Here is a 16,865-nt window from a genome sequence, read left to right as displayed (position 1 = left end):
AGGATCCGTCCATCATCCCCTTTTGTTTCGCTTTGTTCGTCCTAAGGTGGCAGGGTATGCTCAGACGTGAGTCCCTTGCTCACTTGGCCACTGGATTAAAGATAGCCTGGCTGATGAGGATTATGAATCCGAAACCGGTCCCAGGATGCTTGTTTCCGGTCCAGGGAAGACATGGCTTGGCAGTTCGGGCTGGACTGTTCCCATGAGGCACAGGGTCAGACTGATTTGCATATGGCCATGTCTGAACTGGGGTGGCTGAGTGAGCTAAAGAATGGTGATGGATTAAACCCAGATCAGTTGACTGGGGGTGAGTGTTTTATTTGCTCGAACGCTCCGTCCATCATCCCCTTTTGTTTCGCTTTGTTCACGGGTAGGCTCAGACGTGAGTCCCTTGCTCACTTGTCCCATGGATTCAAGATAGCCTGGCTGATGAGGATTATGAATCCGAAACCGGTCCCAGGATGCTAGTTTGCAGTCCAGGGAAGACATGGCTTGGCAGTTCGGACTGGACTGTACCCATGAGGCACAGGGTCAGACTGATTTGCATATGGCCATGTCTGAACTAGGGTGGCTGAGTGAGCTAAAGAATGGTGACGGATTAAACCCAGATCAGTTGACTGGGGGTGAGTGTTTGATTTGCTCAAACACTCCGTCCATCATCCCCTTTTGTTTCGCTGATGTCATAGGGAGTCACCCCTCCTCCGGTTGACGCACTGAGTAATTATGCTTGATGTCATAGGGAGTCACCCCTCCTCCGGTTGACGCACTGAGTAATTATGCTTGATGTCATAGGGAGTCACCCCTCCTCCAGTTGACGCACTGTGTAATTATGCTTGATGTCATAGGGAGTCACCCCTCCTCCGGTTGACGCCCCCAAAGAAATACTCATACCGTACAAATTGTTTTTGGACCCAACCACTAGATGCTGGAATAATACATAGCATGTGAATAAACAGGATATTAATGCAGTAAAACTATCAGGTTTTCCATACATATTAAGTAATTCTGCCTTCCAAACTGAGGCGAGCCACATCCACTCTGCTGATCTTTACGTCATATCCCATTCTCCACCTGCAAGCTCTTTTAGAAAACTACTTTTCTGTCTTCTGAGGTTCTGTGGCTATTCCACTTTAAACCACTGCCACTCCCCTTCATAGCCAACCCATGTATTTCCTTCTTCAGCATTAAATCCCCTGTAGAGTCCCTTCCCATCAATTTTTCCCCAAAAGGCTTTTGCCTCTTAATAAGAGATAAGGCCTAACTCTTCGCTAATTGCCTTGTCCCTTTGCAGCCCAAGTTTCAAAACAACCTATCACCGACTGTGTTTATTCACCCCCTCCAACTTTCCACCACATTCTTCTTCTTTTGGGCAACCTATCCACTGCCCTCCATCACGTTTTGCCACCAGTGCTAGCTCCCCCTAAGTTTACACATTTCTCCACCACAGCTCTGCTTCTATTGCCTTTCTTTGCTGACTGCCTCTGAGTTTACCTCTCAATCTCCCTCACCCAGTTCTACTTCTGTGGCATCACCAGTTTCCCTTTATTGTTGTACCAGAGCTGCTCTCCTTCCACATTTAACTTAGTACACAGACTCCGGATCTTAACACATCAGCCACACATCAAAAGGGAGTGTTTTTTCTCTAATGATGTATTCAAAGGTTTTGCAGTAGTTTGCTTACTGTTTGATAAACACATTTCTCTAAAGATCTTACTCGTAAACTCGTTATCCTAACCAGTACTGATCTAGATGCAGAAAAAAACAGAAGTGTGAGAGAATGCCACCAAAGCAAGAAGTCAACACCTACTTTTGTTTTTAGCTATAGTCGTGTGTTTTTGAAGAAATAACCAGGGCAAGGTGACTTTGGCCGCTCGTCTCACAGTAATGAAAAAGAGGACACCGTGTGACAATTGCCTGATTTATTCAGACTGCATTTTAAATATGAAAATCTGTATCGTGAGGTCTTTTGCTGCTGTCAGTAAATTATTTACACGAACAGATTATCCAGATACAAAATATTGAGGAAGATTATCTACACCAACCATGCCCGTTTTTCTAATTGTCGGTGAATACTCAAAGGGTGCAACTGCTCAAACCTCATCTCCCTCTCACATAAGCTCTCTTTCTCAAACAAAGTGAGAACAATGTCATAAAGACAGCAATGCACAAAAACCTAGAACATGAAGAAAATCTTTTCCCCACACTATTGTTGGCCCAGGCAAATTCCCATTCTAACTCTCCAGTCATAGGCAATTTTGGGGCAAGAGCTTATCATCAATGTAATGCAAATTATGGGGCAGACTGGTTGAATAGGGGAGACAGAGTTGGATGGGGGTGGAAGGGGATGTTCCGCGATTCAGCCTCCTCATCTGATCTGATGCTCTGAAACAGGGTCATTAGATGGGACCAGTGTCAGTAGTCAACTCTACCAGCATCTATTCAGATCATTACAGATGTCAAACATTTATTTATTAATATGGTGGGTGAAACAAAAAGGAAAGAGAGAAAGAAGAGAAATAAACACCAGAGGGAAAAGATCAAGACAAGAGCAAAACCTGAGACTGCTAAGAAGGGGATTACACACATTTCAGAACTAATAAAATGGAATGATTTATCACAGCAGCGACTGGGGAAAAATGTGATCATGCATATAATATTCAGGATTACCTAAAAACGAGATGACAGAAACATCGTATTTCCCCTTTATATTTCCGTATTTCAATATAAATCTCCATCCTGTCTTTCCTACATACTGATTCCTTTTTTTCTACTTCTAAACCGTTTTAAACTGGACCTTTTGAATTGGTCTACCATAGGATTTTCTCTACTACTCTGATATTTTTAGGATACGTCCTCTGGTGTCTCAGTGGTCAGTTTCATACTATAGTGTACTGCCATATGCTGTCTTTACTCATCACCTCGACCAAGATTAACACTGATTAGCCAGAAACGACTGGATATTGCATTACAAGAAAGCACTATGAATTTAGCACGGAAGAGCTGACTTACAGGCATGGGGATCTTGGACAGCTCCTTGCCAATGCAGTTTTTCATTATGCTCCAAAGGTTAAGGCTGTAGTTTGGCTTGTCAGGGATTCGGGTTCTTCTCGTACTCTTTGACCTTGGCATCCTGCACAGAGGGTCACGCAACTGGTGAAGAAAAGATAGAAAGAATACACTGAAAATCGTATAACAACTATGTGAGGTTGTAAGGGAGCGCATTAAATTAGATCCCACCCTTAAATTCCCTGGACTCCAGAGCCCAGTTAAAATCTTGGAATTGCTTTACTGTCATCTTATGCTAAAGTTGTATCAAGGAAATGTGGACACATTTTTGCAGTTGAATAGCTTGTCTACTATTTTTAGTTATTCTATATTTATTTTGAACGTATGTATACATTTCCCAAACAGTAATGTAACGATTAGGATGTAAAACACAAAAAGTCTCGAAATGTGTTTAAGGTGTTAAATTCATCTGGGTTCCCTCAATGTTCTAATAATATGAAAATTCCTGTCAGTCATGCTTCCTGAAGAGTGGTTAATCTTGTGAAATGAAACTATGTGAGAGTAGTGTAATATGCTGGTCACGCTGTGTAAAGTGCTGCTTTCGTGTGTGACTGTATATTTATATCACAAGCTATTATATGTCTATTCACAATTAGTGGTAGGATCTCATACAGGAAGCTACGTGGACAAATAGTTGTGTGGCCGACTAACGCTAGAATTTCTTTGGAAAATCAGCCCAAGACAGCAGGAGTATATAGCGTGAGGGTTCAAGTGGCACATTTGAAAAATGTTCTTTACTGCCTGCACTTTTAGAGAATTATATGGAAATGGAGCTAATAGGGTCCACACAAAAACCGAAATGATTTTACAAAACAGTAACTTTGGGACAGTAATTTAATAAATTTCCTTCGTAGAAATAGGGTTTACTTCAGGAGTTCTGGGAATATTAACAGAAGGTGTTTAGCACTCAACTAGGAGACAGGTGCGACAACCTTATACACTATTCCTTAGCTACTGTACTGCACTTAGGAGAAGGCATATCTAACACTTCAACCACAGCTATTTCATAACTTTTAAGATATGGTTTCTATAGGAAAACACAATCCTTATTGGTTAGACATTGCAAACAGCCCATATATACACTCACAGGTGGGCACTCTGGTATAATCAATATATTGAAATGCAAGGGAACAGATTGAAATTGAGAGAATTGCTTCCCCGTTCTATAATCAGAGTGACTCAAATAATGGGCACCAACAAATTAAGGTTTTTGAGGACTCCATGAGAAATCCAGTATCACAACCAGGAGCAGCCCGTATAGGTAAGAGCGGTGGGGCGGGGTGGGACTTTGCAGACGAGGAGGAGGGAAAATTAAATATTTAATTTTCCCTCGTCGTCGTCTGTCGACTCTCCACCCACCCGCCCCACTGCTCTTACATTCACGGGCCGCTCCTGATTACATCAGAGGGCCACAGGCATTTTGGCATTATACTGCTGCTGTCCCGAGGCACCTCCTACTAGGTCCTAAGTAACTTGGCCTAGTACTACTACTTTAAGCACTTGACTCTCAGAGGTAGTGTGGGTCGAGCAATACAAGTCTCTTTGAAGGGGAGGTAAGTGTAAGGCTTACACATGTTCAAGACTCAAGTGTAAATAGTAACAGCAGTAAGCTAAATGTCCAGTCAAATACTTGCTTTTATGAAAAATGGGAGTATTTTAATGTAAATACATAAGGCATAGAAAAAAAGCACACTAAATAATTCGAGAGGTCTCTTAAGGTTGGCGTGCTAGCCTCATCCTGGACAGAATCCCAGAGTCCCTCTTTTTCTTCTAGTGGGGTTGGTTATCCCCCCCCATTCAGCAATGAGGGCAACTTCCAGATGGGGGGCACACTGGTCCCCATACAACAAAGTCTATGATTGACCTTAAAAGTCAATGTTAGCAGAGTCAGGTACTCAGTTTCTGAAAGTCCCCAGTAGGCCAGGCAGCCTACTGGGGACTCGATGGCCAGCAAACAAAGGAAAACCATGGTGCTTCTTCATGGGTTCTGGTCTTTCAATGTTGAGGACCCGGCAATCTCTCATGGGCTTTCTCTGATGACACGTCAGGCCTCCTCAGTCAGCCTGCGTCAGTGTTGGATGTCCTCTCTCAGCTGCTGCAGCAATCAGTAAGTGTTATTCAGGGCATCCTTAGCATGACGATCCAGGGGTACAGCCCTGACTTCACGGAGTCTCCTCTGGGAACGGGGGGGGGGGGGGGGGGGGGGAGAGGGGTTTACTGACTTCAGGTTCGCAGATAGGTGATGACCTTATCTTCACAGTGGCCCCACATCGTGATCACACAAGAGTTGCTGATTTCGGTTTTTTGGAGACTTCCTTCACAGAACATGGTTGGGGGCATGGAATTTAGTGTGCACAAGGACAATATCCCTAGCTACACAGTGGCTACTTTCTTGGCCACATGGAGGTCGCTGACTTCAGCTTGCACACTGGTGGTGGCCTGAGTTCCACAGCGGCCTTTCTTGGCACACGGCGTTCACCGATTTCAGCTCTCACAAGGATGATGACTTCAGGTTCATGGTAGCTTCCTCTTTGGAGACAGGGGTTGCTTATCTAACTTTCACAAATGTGAGCGGATGACCTGCGCTCTTGCAATGGTCCAACTCACAGGGAGCCACCTAGCAGGATCTTCACGGGGCCTCACTTCCCTCCAGGCACTCTCCTGTTCCTCACAGTATCCACTGGTCTTGCCAGACAGACAGACAGACAGAACATTAATGCTCCAGGGTCAGGACAAATGGTCTAGAATTCCTAGGTGATAGCTCAGACCTTGGTCCCTAGTCCTGGTTCCATCCAAAACTCTTGGTGACCCTCTCACCTGATGAACAGTGCTCTTGAATAATGTTGATGAACAACATCTTGGACTCATGCTCCCACCTTTGTAGTGCAAATCCAGACAAAGATGTGATTTAGTGTATGGTCCTTTGATATTCCTGTAATTGTGTTTTTTCTTTGAAGTACCCTCTCCTTTGCCTTGTCTGCCTCTGAAGTTGTGGTTCCAATTTTGACTAGCCCACAACACAGGCCAAGAGAGTAACCAGGGATCACACCTGACTGTCAACCTCCACTGATATATGCCTTATAAAGTTCAAAGACCTACGCCGTACCCTCTTTCATTATTCCCTGCGCCTAGAGTGCCAACCTTATCAGCTCACCATCTTCCTGACAAGGAGCCTACACTCCACTAACCAGTAGCTCTTCCTAAGATCAAGGATTCCTTTGTTTTGTACAGGAGATGCTCTGCTCAGTTTCCTGCAGTGAATGCATTCCCACTTCAGCCCTCAGAAATGTCAGCAATCCACATCTACTGTCTGGGGTTACATTCCGCTGAATGCTGGAGCATTGATAATTTAAAAGGTGAGGCATCCACAGGCAGATACTGTATCCACCAGAAAAAGTGTTACCAAAGGTAAGTAATTTGTTCTTCTTAGCTAAACCTGAAAAATGCTCCTTCACGATTTGCCACTAACAAAGACACACTGCTCTTCATTAACTAGCACTGCATTCTAGTATTCTATACAGCTGAAAATTAAGTTGTGATATATCCCGTCACTCAAATATTTTTAAGTTATTAGTACGACCCAAAGTCTTTGAGGACCATTTGTTAGGAATTCAAGGACCTAAGATTGGTTTATTGGTTGCCAAAGCAACTCTCCGTGCATAAAGCTCTGTGTCGTGTCCACAAAGGGCTGTTATCAGGAAGTTGCTGTTTGACTTGTGAAAATCCATAATAATCACATCAAGAATGGACAGTTTTTTGCAGCTGATCTAACTGCATTGGCATTGTGTTATTGGTATTCTCCTCATCACGATACCCACATTTTACTGATTGTTCACATGTTTAGAGACGTTCTATATAATGAATGTAAAATTACCCAAACCATAAATTAATAATCTTGGTTCTAGTGAAAACTTCAAGTTGAAATATTAGTAAATATTTTCATGTATAAAATAACCAACATTTCCATCTTCTGAGGGATTCATAAAATAAAGTGTAATATGAATCTCTATACAGAAGTAGGGAGTAATGGTTGCCCCAAACCAGTGTGGGCAAATATAAAAGACTTCTGCAGGTAATAACAATCTGGCAATGGCTGGACTTAGTAGAAGCAGAGGGCGAAATAATTTTTCTCCTAATCAGCCAGATGTTCTCTAAGAACTGAGAAAACAATGTAAGGAGTGGTATATACCCTACAGATTTTCATTCGTATTTCCACTCTCCATCTATTTCCGTCCCGTACCACTAACTACCAAAGCTCTCAACTCTAAGTGGAGAATTCTATCAATGACCTGCCGTTCCTCATCAGTACAGATATGAACCCTCTCTACATGTAATTTTCTTCTAGAGCTCTGTTCTCTGACACAGTGCTCAGGGTCTAAAGTACTTTGCTCAAGAAGAGGACATGAGAAGCATGGTATCTTTCAAAAAACTTTTTATATACTACTTAGAACATGATCTCTTTAGTTTTTTACCTAAGGTTAACGAAGTACAAATGATGGGCAATATGTGATATACAAATATATACATAGAGTGCTCCTGTACACGTAGTCGGCTAATCCATAGATTTACTATATACAAATCCTTGTTTGGACAGGTATAAACCAAACGGTGTATATGCGTCGACGTTTCGGTCTCTGTTGTATTTATTTCACCAAACAAGGATTTGTATATAGTAAATCTATGGATTAGCCGACTACGTGTACAGGAGCACTCTATGTATATATTTGTATATCACATATTGTACCAAGGGTGTGTTACACTACATGAAACAGATTGAATTTGTAGTGTTGTTTATGTTGCCCATCATTTGTACTTCGTTAACCTTAGGTAAAAAACTAAAGAGATCATGTTCTAAGTAGTATATAAAAAGTTTTTTGAAAGATACCATGCTTCTCATGTCCTCTTCTTGAGCAAAGTACTTATATAAGACTTAATAGTGAGTAAATGAGATTTGAACAAATAATTCCTCAAGGAGCCTTTTTCTATTTGATTTAATTCACCCAGTTCCTTGGGGACTATTGGGTTGTCCTATTTCTATTCAGGGTCTAAAGTGACAGTTCCACTTGACTGCTATGAGAGTCAACTTCACTAACTTACTTGATTTTCTAGATTTTAGTAGAGGTGTGTTCGCACTTTGTCCCACACCTTTTACTCTACAGTCAGTGCCTTCCTGTATATTATACTCACAGTGTCCTCAAAATAACCTGGATTCATCAAGAGTCTATTCATCATTTGGTTATGGCATTCTCTGCCATCAATACTTTAGGCAGGTAGGTGTTGTGGTGGTCAATTTAAGAATAAAGTTCAGCAATAATTATTTAATAATTCTCTTTAGGAGGATAAAATACTATATTTCCCAAAAACTTAATGTTGGATGGAAAATGACCCTATATAGTGACTGGTGTGCATCTCTACTCTGAGTGTCCCAGCAGCATGAATATCTGGATCCCCGAAACCGATCTTTGGTTATAGGCAAACACGAATCATACATATGAGCCATTACCTAAGCCAGTATCAAGGTAATGTGAGTTATACCTTTAGGGGTGCATCAAGGTCTGCCTTCGGGTGAACAACCTTTACAACAAAACTTTTACAACGTACTACCATTGCAACGCGGTCATTACAACGCAAACCATTAAAACGCATTGCGCTGGGGGGCGCTCTAGGATAGGGAATAAGTTTAATTTACTATCCAACACCTTCCCTAGTGTCCACGGGGACTGGTGTTGGAATAGTAAATTAAACTTTTCACTATCCAGCACCCCAAAGCGCTATGCGTTGTAATGGATTGCGATGTAAAAACCGCGTTGTAAAGGCAGGCGTTGTAATAGCCTGCGTTGTAACGTCATACATCCCTACCTTCGTAATAGTAGATGGTTACTGCTCTTACCAGGAGTTAAGTCACACACACATCATGGTGATGGCAGTATACCCAGTTTGTGGTCAGTAGTGATCAATGGTGTGAGAAGGCCATTTTACTGTGTCAAGGCAGTGGTGCCTATGGACCCACTCATTTAAACTTCCATTGCTGTGTACTTAACTTACCCTTGGCCAACATGCAGTGATTCTGTGTAACGGCAGCCATTTTGTGATACTTGCTTGTGTGTTCCGGGATATATGTGCACCTATGCATGGTGCATAACATAGAAGCATCTGGATTCTAGTTTGGAAGTCCAAGGCCTGGAAAGCCAGTGGAGGTGAGGACACTTTTTTCCTAGCCCTTCCACGTCGACGTGGAGGTTACAAAGACATGGCTCCGCTCGCGACTCCGTCTGACGTCATTGGAGCCACAAAGAGACCTCGTCAGCGTGCTGACGTCAGTTCCACCCATTTTTTCCGCGCCTCCGATGTAAATGGGTGGACCAACATCATTATTGAAGTATACAGAGTATACAATATTAATATAGATACAAACAGTATAAAAAATCTACGGAAAAGCAAAAACAAACTAGGAATTTCCCATGAACGAAACAAGGCATTTAAAATACACAGGAAAACAGCCATGTTAAATAAATCATAAAACCTTTGGTATACGAAGGTGGACAACGGGGAGGCGGGTGGATCAGTGAGGAATCCGCAGGCAGATACTGTATCAACCAGACAAAAACGTTACTGAAGGTAAGTAACTTGTTGTACATTTGCCTGTGGATTCCTCACCTTTTGAATGGAATCCCACAGCAGTCCCACTCCCGGAGGAGGGTGTCCACCGACCTATACCAAAAAATCTTGAAGCACAGAGCGTGCAAAATGGCTGTCCCTCCTAACCTCAGAATCCAAGCAGTAATGCTTTGCAAAGGTATGGAGGGAGGCCTAAGTTGCTGCCATACAGATATCAACAACAGGAACACCTCTAGACAGAGCAGAAGAAGAAGATTTAGCCCTGGTGGAATGAGCTCTGATACCTTCAGGTGGTTTCTTCTTGGCCAAGGCATAGCAGATCTTGATGCACCTGGAGAGAGTCCGCTTGTGCACAGCCTTTCCTTTCATTCTTATGACGTAGCCCACAAAGAGCTGATCGTCCAACCTCAGATCCCTGGTTCTGTCCAGATAGAAACTGACAGCCTTCTTAGGATCCAAATGATTAAGTCTTTCCCCCTCCTTGGAAGGGTTAGGGGGAGGATAGAAGGTAGGTAAAGTAATGGATTGCCCAAGTAGGAAAGGAGTAACGACCTTAGGTAGGAAAGCAGCCCTGGTCCTGAGAACCATCTTTTCTGCATGAATGGTCCAAAACGGGGGTTTGGAACTAAGAGCCTGAAGCTCACTTACCCTCCTAGCCAAGGTTACAGCGATCAGAAAGACTGTTTTGAAAAAAAGAAGCCTCAACAGACAACTATGAAGAGGCTCAAAAGGAGACGCCATTAGAAATGTAGGAACAAGATTTAAATCCCACTGGGGCATAATGAAAGGAGTGTGAGGAAACCTATTAGAAAGACCCTTAATGAACCTCATAACAATGGGGAACTTAAACAAAGACGGCTGGTCCTGCAACCATAGGAAAGCTGACAAATATCCCTTTACTGTAGACACAGCAGAACCCTGCTGGGCCAAAGAAAGGGAAAACTGAAGAATGTTGGACAAAGTGCTTTCAAAGGATCAATAGACCTCTCTCCACACCATTTAACAAATTTAGACTACCTAGAGGAATAAACAGATTTGGTGGTGTGTCTCCTGGATGGTAAAATAACATCCACCATTTCTGGTGGGAGAGACAAAGAACTCAGGTTGCCCCGTTCAATCTCTTGTCATGAAGGTGCAAGCTCTGGCGTTGGGGGTGTAGAACCCGCCCCTTCGACTTCAAGAGGAGGTCAGCCCTGAGAGGGAGACGGAGCGGAGGGTGCGATAAGAGGTGAGGTAGATCTGTGTACCACACCCTTCTTGCCCAGTCCGGAGCGATCAATATGACTTGGGCCGAGTCTTGGCGAATCTTCCTCAGAACCCGAGGAATCAAGGGTATGGGGGAAACGCGTAAAGGAGCTGTGAACTCCAATCCAACTTAAACGCGTCCTCCAAAGCTCCCTGCATCGGAAACTGGAGACTGCAAAATGACGGGCAGTGCGCGTTCTCGCGAGTGGCAAAGAGGTCCAACCAAGGAAACCCCCACATCTTGAGGACATGATGGACTACCTCTGGATGAAGCCGCCACCCGTGATCGGCCGCGTAATGCCGACTGAGACTGTCGACACGTACATGCAGCACACCGACCAAATGATTTACAAACACACAAATATGACAGCCCTGAGCCCAGGACCAGAGTCACAGAGCCTTTCTGCAGAGACGAAACAACCCCACACCTCTCTGTTTGTTGATGTACCACATCGCGGTAGTGTTGTCCGTCAGGACCTAAACCGACTGAACGCGAAGGGATAGAAGGAAGGCCTTTAGTGCCAAATAAATAGCCCGCAATTCCAGAAGGTTGATGTTAAGCAACCTTTCCTCTGGAGACCAAAGACATTTGACCTCCAGATCCCCCAAATTAACACCCCACCCTAGAGTGGAGGCATCTGTGATCACTGTGGCCACTGGTGGAGGAAGCTGAAAGGGTTCCCCTTGAGACAAGTTGCCCTGAACACTCCACCAAGACTAGTCCGCTGCAGTTTCTCTGGAGATCCTATCTGACTCCCTGAAATCTCTGTTGTGCTGATATCACTGCCTGCGGAGACACCACTGGAGTGCACTCATGTGCCAGTGTGCATGGTTGACCAACAGAATGCAGGAAGCAAACAGACCGAGCAGGCGTAGGACCTTCAGGACTGGAACAACCGCTCCATAGTGAAACAAGGGAATCATTTCCTGAATGTTGAGAATCCTCTGCGGAGGAGGAAATGCTTGACACACTGTAGTATCCAGTACTACCCCTATGAACAGGTTGCGCTGTGAGGGTCCCAGGTGAGACTTGGGTACATTTATAGAGAAACCCAAAACGTATAACAGCTGCGCTGTTACCTGCAGATGATGAAGCACCAACTCCGGGGACTTTGTTTTGAGCAGCCAGTCATCCAGGTAAGGGAGAACAGGAATTCCCGACTTTCTGAGATGAGCTACCACCACCATCCAATTTGTGAAGACTCAGGGTGTGGAAGTAAGTCCAAATGGGAGGACCGCAAACTGGTAGTGTTGGGACCCTACCGTGAAACGGAGATACTTCCGATGCCACTTCAGGATGGGGATGTGAAAATATGCATCCTGCAAATCGACCAACACCATACAGTCTTCCTGCTGCAACGCCAGAAGAACCTGAGCTAGGGTCAACATCTTGAATTTCTCCTGCTTGAGGTAAAAATTCAAGACCATGAGATCCAGAATAAGCCTTAACCTGCCATCCTTCTTGGGGATCAGAAAATACAGGGAGTAGCATGCCTGACCCCTTTCCTGCCCTGGAACCACCTCTATCTCACCTTTTTGCAATAACAGAAGAACCTCCTGCTGAAGAAGCAACAAACGGTCCTCTGAACACCCGCCCTGGCGAGGAGGGGAAGGAGGGGAAACTCCCGAAAAGGGAAGGCTGTACCGATGTTCCACAAGACTCAAAACCCAAAGGTCTGATGGTATAGATTTCCAATCTTGTAGAATATGGGACACCCGACCCCCTACAGGACCAGCATGCTCCAAGATGGGGGATCTAGGGCTGCTTTCCAGAGACGGCAGGGGCAGAAGATGAAGAGGAGGAGGAGGAAGAGAGTTGACAGGCTGCACCCCACAAACAACCTCTGTTCTTCCCTCTGTAAGACTTGTACTGGAGGTTCTGCTGCTGTAACTCAGATTGCTGACCGCCTCGAAAGGAAGACATCCTGCGAAAGCCATGATATCTTTTAAAACCAAAACCTCTAGACTGAGTTTGGAGTCCTAAAGATTTAGCCGTAGCCCTACTGTCCTTGAATCTTTGCAATGCAGAATCAGGCTTTTTCTCAAAAAGTCTTGACCCATCAAAGGGAAGATTCAGAAGCGTATTCTGAACATCAAGAGAGAAACCTGAAGACCTAAGTCAGGCATGCCTTCTTGAAGCCACAGCAGAGCCCATCACTCTTGCCACTGAATCAGCAGTGTCCAATCCAGACAGTATAACCTGAGGAGCTGCTGCCTGGGTATCTGACACAATCTCCTGAAAAGATACTCGATCATTTTCCGGCAACTTTGGAATTAGCTGCTTTGCCTAGTCCATCAAAGCATGGATATATCTCCCCAACAAGCAGGTTGCATTACTGGATTACAAAGCCATACTTGAAGATGAGACTGCTCTAGCTTTTTTGAATCCCTGTCACCAGGAGTCTGTCGATTGTTTCGAACAAGAAGCCTGCACCACCAATCTTTCAGGCGAAGGATGACTCGAAAGAAATTCAGGATCATTTGGAGAAGGCCTGTACCTTCTTGCTATGGACCTTGAAACCGCAGGTGCTGAGAAAGGCATCATCCACACCTCCAAAATGGGCTCAGTTAAGGCCTCATTAAATGGCAAAAGAGACTCAACTACAGAGGAAGGAGAGTGTAAAACCTCTCTCCCAAACCTTATCTTCAGGACAGGATTCGGTGTCGACCGAGCCACAAACGGCGCTGATGAAATAGGCACCGGCGTTGAAGGCACCGCTTCCGACGCGGGCAATGGCGCTGACCGGAGTTGAGAAGAAGAGCGACCTCCAGAAGGAGCCGGAGACTGAGAGACCGGCGTCTAGAACCCAGGAGCCAGAAAATGCCAGGACGGCGCTGTTGCGTGTTTATCTAGGTTCCTGATCGATACTGTGACCTTATGCCCCTATTCGGCTATAAATCCATTTATTCCCTATATTGGCATAACCGTTCAAGTGCGATATTCAGAAAGTCATCTCTGGCCTCACACGAACAGAGCCACATTCCAGAATAGTTCTCTGCCACTTCCTTTGCAACCAATTAGTGCAATGACAGAGCAGAAGTCACTATCTGATATTCCTAGATTAACACTCCGAGTTCTTCAACAAGATAAAAACTCAGCAAACCTGGAAATCCCCGCTTGCTGTGTTTTGATTAGTAATGGAACTCTAATGAGCAACTGATAGCTATCACTTCCTAGTGACATCTTTAATTGACGTCTTATGTCCAGCAAACTTGCGTCAAACCAGGCACCTGTCAGGTATAAATACTACCAACGTTGCCTTAAGCAATTGCTGGTGTCCCATTGCTGTTGTATGCTGTATGCAGTACGCTGATGCTGCTGCTGTCCCGTTGGTGGTGAAGCTACTGATACCATTATCGCTGCTAAAGCGCGAACGATGGTGTGGTGAGCTTAGGAGCTGAACAGCCGTCCCTCTGCGAAGAAGCCCAGCAGATGCCAGCTGCCCGCGGACGCTGTCCCCCCTCCTCCTCCTCGACGCGCTGAAGAGAGACGCTGCCTTTCTCCTGCAGAGAAATCCAGCTCCAGCGTTTCTAGTCTGCCCTCGCGGGTGACTGGGATACCGAGTTCCCCCTGAAGGAGATACCAGACCTCCATCATTCTATTCAGAGGTATGGTGTTGACTAAACCCTTAGAAGAGAATTCTTGAAGCAAACCTTGGCAAAACCAACTTAACTTAAAGCTACTTACTTACTCCCCTCCCACGTGTTAGGCTTAGGTCAGGCACACCGGGGTAGGCTTAGTTAGAAGCACCAGTTGAGTATGTTAGCCTAATGTATATATGACTGTATATATGTTTTATTACTTTTAAACCATTGTATGGCTAAGAAACCATATCAATGCTTTTACAGTATTATCTCGCAATACTTATCTTACTGTACGTACTTTTTATAATAACAAGTCTTGCAATTGTGGCAATACATTTCTCTTGTACGAGAAGAAAGACTGTTCAATAAATGTTAACCCTTTATTGACAAACGCCCGTCTCTCTATTCTCTACATATCGTGAAAGTAAACTGCACTAATCTGACTGAGTGAAATACCTGTCTATTGTTTCACACGACCCTAGAGATTGACTCTTGATCTGAGGAGCAAAGTTGTCATGTTGCACGGTTGTTGGAAAACTGAATCCCTTCTTGTCTGTGCCAGGGAAGCTGATCACTTCCTATGCAGAGAAGAAAGTTTCCAGTGACCTCTGAGCTAGTTGGTAACACACCCAATTAAGTTTAGCATAGTCAGTAGAGGCCTGGAAGATTCGCACTTCTACGTCGATACTACTGTTTATGTTATTCCAATGCGCAGGGCCTAGTGGGAAACTAGGAACTACACTACATGGCGCCCAAACTTTTGGTAAGGCGATAAACTAACGCAAGACATTAGAGTAACTCAGTCGTGCATATTTCACACAGACCCCTTTCTCCCGTAAATACTCCAATAGACGTCTGGAGTGGGTGAAAGGTTAAAATCCGCCCGACCTTAGTAGGAAGAGATTCCTATGTAAAGCTCTGGTTTATTCAACGTTGAAGGATACAGTGTTCCAAAATATTGTGCACCTAATCTTTGTCTCCTTGCAGACCAACTCTGCAAAACCTGCATTTATACAATGTCAGTAGAAAACAACGGAACCACTGGGGCCGCAGTAAATGCAACTCAGCAGGATTCCGACGATACAGTACCGGGTACAATAATCATCCCGGCACATTTAAGAAAATCTATAACGTTAAAACTTATAGAAAACGGACTGACACCACAAGGTGGTACAGTAATTTTCGTGATAGAGGCTCACGAATATCGGCAGACAGAGGTATTCTATTCATGGATAAACTTTCCAGCGGCAAACGCTAGAACAAAAGAGTTTCACTATTACAAAATAGAGGAACCTCCGGAAGAGTACGCTCCTTTCGAGGAGATTGAAATTCCACTTAAATTCCAAGAGCACCTGCTCTGGTTTAATGGCGCCCTAAAACATAATGATCACATTACCAGGCTTGGTCCACTAGGTAGACCAGGAGCAACGTGGCCACATCCTGACATTGCAAAAAATGTCAAAAGAAGAGCTGTTAGTACAGCTAAAAACATTAATTAAAATACATAGGCAATTAGTCCAATATGTAATGCGGACTGCAACAGTCCAACCAGCTGTTAATGTACCACAGCTGACCCCTCATCAGGGGAACACTAATAAAATTACACCACAGAACATACAGTCATGTCTTGGTAAAACACCTGTAAAATGGGAACAAATTCCTTTCTGGTTAGCACAGAAAATCACTCAAATAGAGGCAGTATTTCCTGATACTACCCCTATAGAGAAACACAGAATCTTGACAATCTGCCTTCCTATGGGAATCGCACCACACATAGAGGACTGTGACACTTGGGGTACAGTCTTTGCTTCCATTTACACAAAAACACACTGTGTTCCGTCTATGGCGGTAATACCAGAAGTGCTAAAACAGATTCAAAATGAATACGGTCCAGAGCCCGCTTTAACTCTTGGTATGAAATTACTGAAAGACTTTAAGCAGGTCTCGGCTATATTATTAGCCAACATAAAGGGAGAAGCAGCATCTGTGGCGATCCGCCAGAAGTTGAAGGAAACAGATATAAAAGATCCAGTTGAGCTTGCCAAAATCATAGAAAAATGCTATGAAGAATTAGGTAGAGACAGCTTGGGTGGAAAACCGGTAAAGCCCCAACTGCTCGAAAATCCTGAAAAATTATTTATTAAAAATAGTTTAAACACTCCTAAAAAGAGCTGGGATGGAAATAAACAATCCACTCCCAAGGAAAAAGTTTTCTAGTCCAGAGGAAGGTCTCCTCGACGGAGGGAAAGAACTCCGACTCGAGAACACCAGTCTCCCCAGCGGGAGCCCTCTGAGAAAAGATATAACCTTAGACATAGGGATAATCTGAAAAAACCTGATAGATATCAAAG

General features: G+C 44.2%; 1 protein-coding gene across 6 annotated transcripts in view; it reads right to left on the bottom strand.

The window, feature by feature from the left end:
* Window positions 1-16,865, bottom strand: part of OSBP2 (oxysterol binding protein 2) — a 1,786,946-nt gene that overhangs the window by 199,593 nt on the left and 1,570,488 nt on the right. For all 6 annotated transcript variants that reach the window (XM_086943307.1, XM_086943309.1, XM_086943310.1 and 3 more), the window contains one exon: window positions 3,010-3,150. In XM_086943307.1, coding sequence (XP_086799433.1) covers window positions 3,010-3,150 — 141 coding nt within the window. The remainder of the gene's footprint in view (window positions 1-3,009; window positions 3,151-16,865) is intronic.

This window comes from Lissotriton vulgaris, chromosome 11, assembly GCF_964263255.1.
Source record: "Lissotriton vulgaris chromosome 11, aLisVul1.2, whole genome shotgun sequence".
NCBI classification, from domain to species: domain Eukaryota; kingdom Metazoa; phylum Chordata; class Amphibia; order Caudata; family Salamandridae; genus Lissotriton; species Lissotriton vulgaris.
Note: the sequence above shows the minus strand (reverse complement) of the source record. Positions and strands in the feature narration are given on the sequence as shown.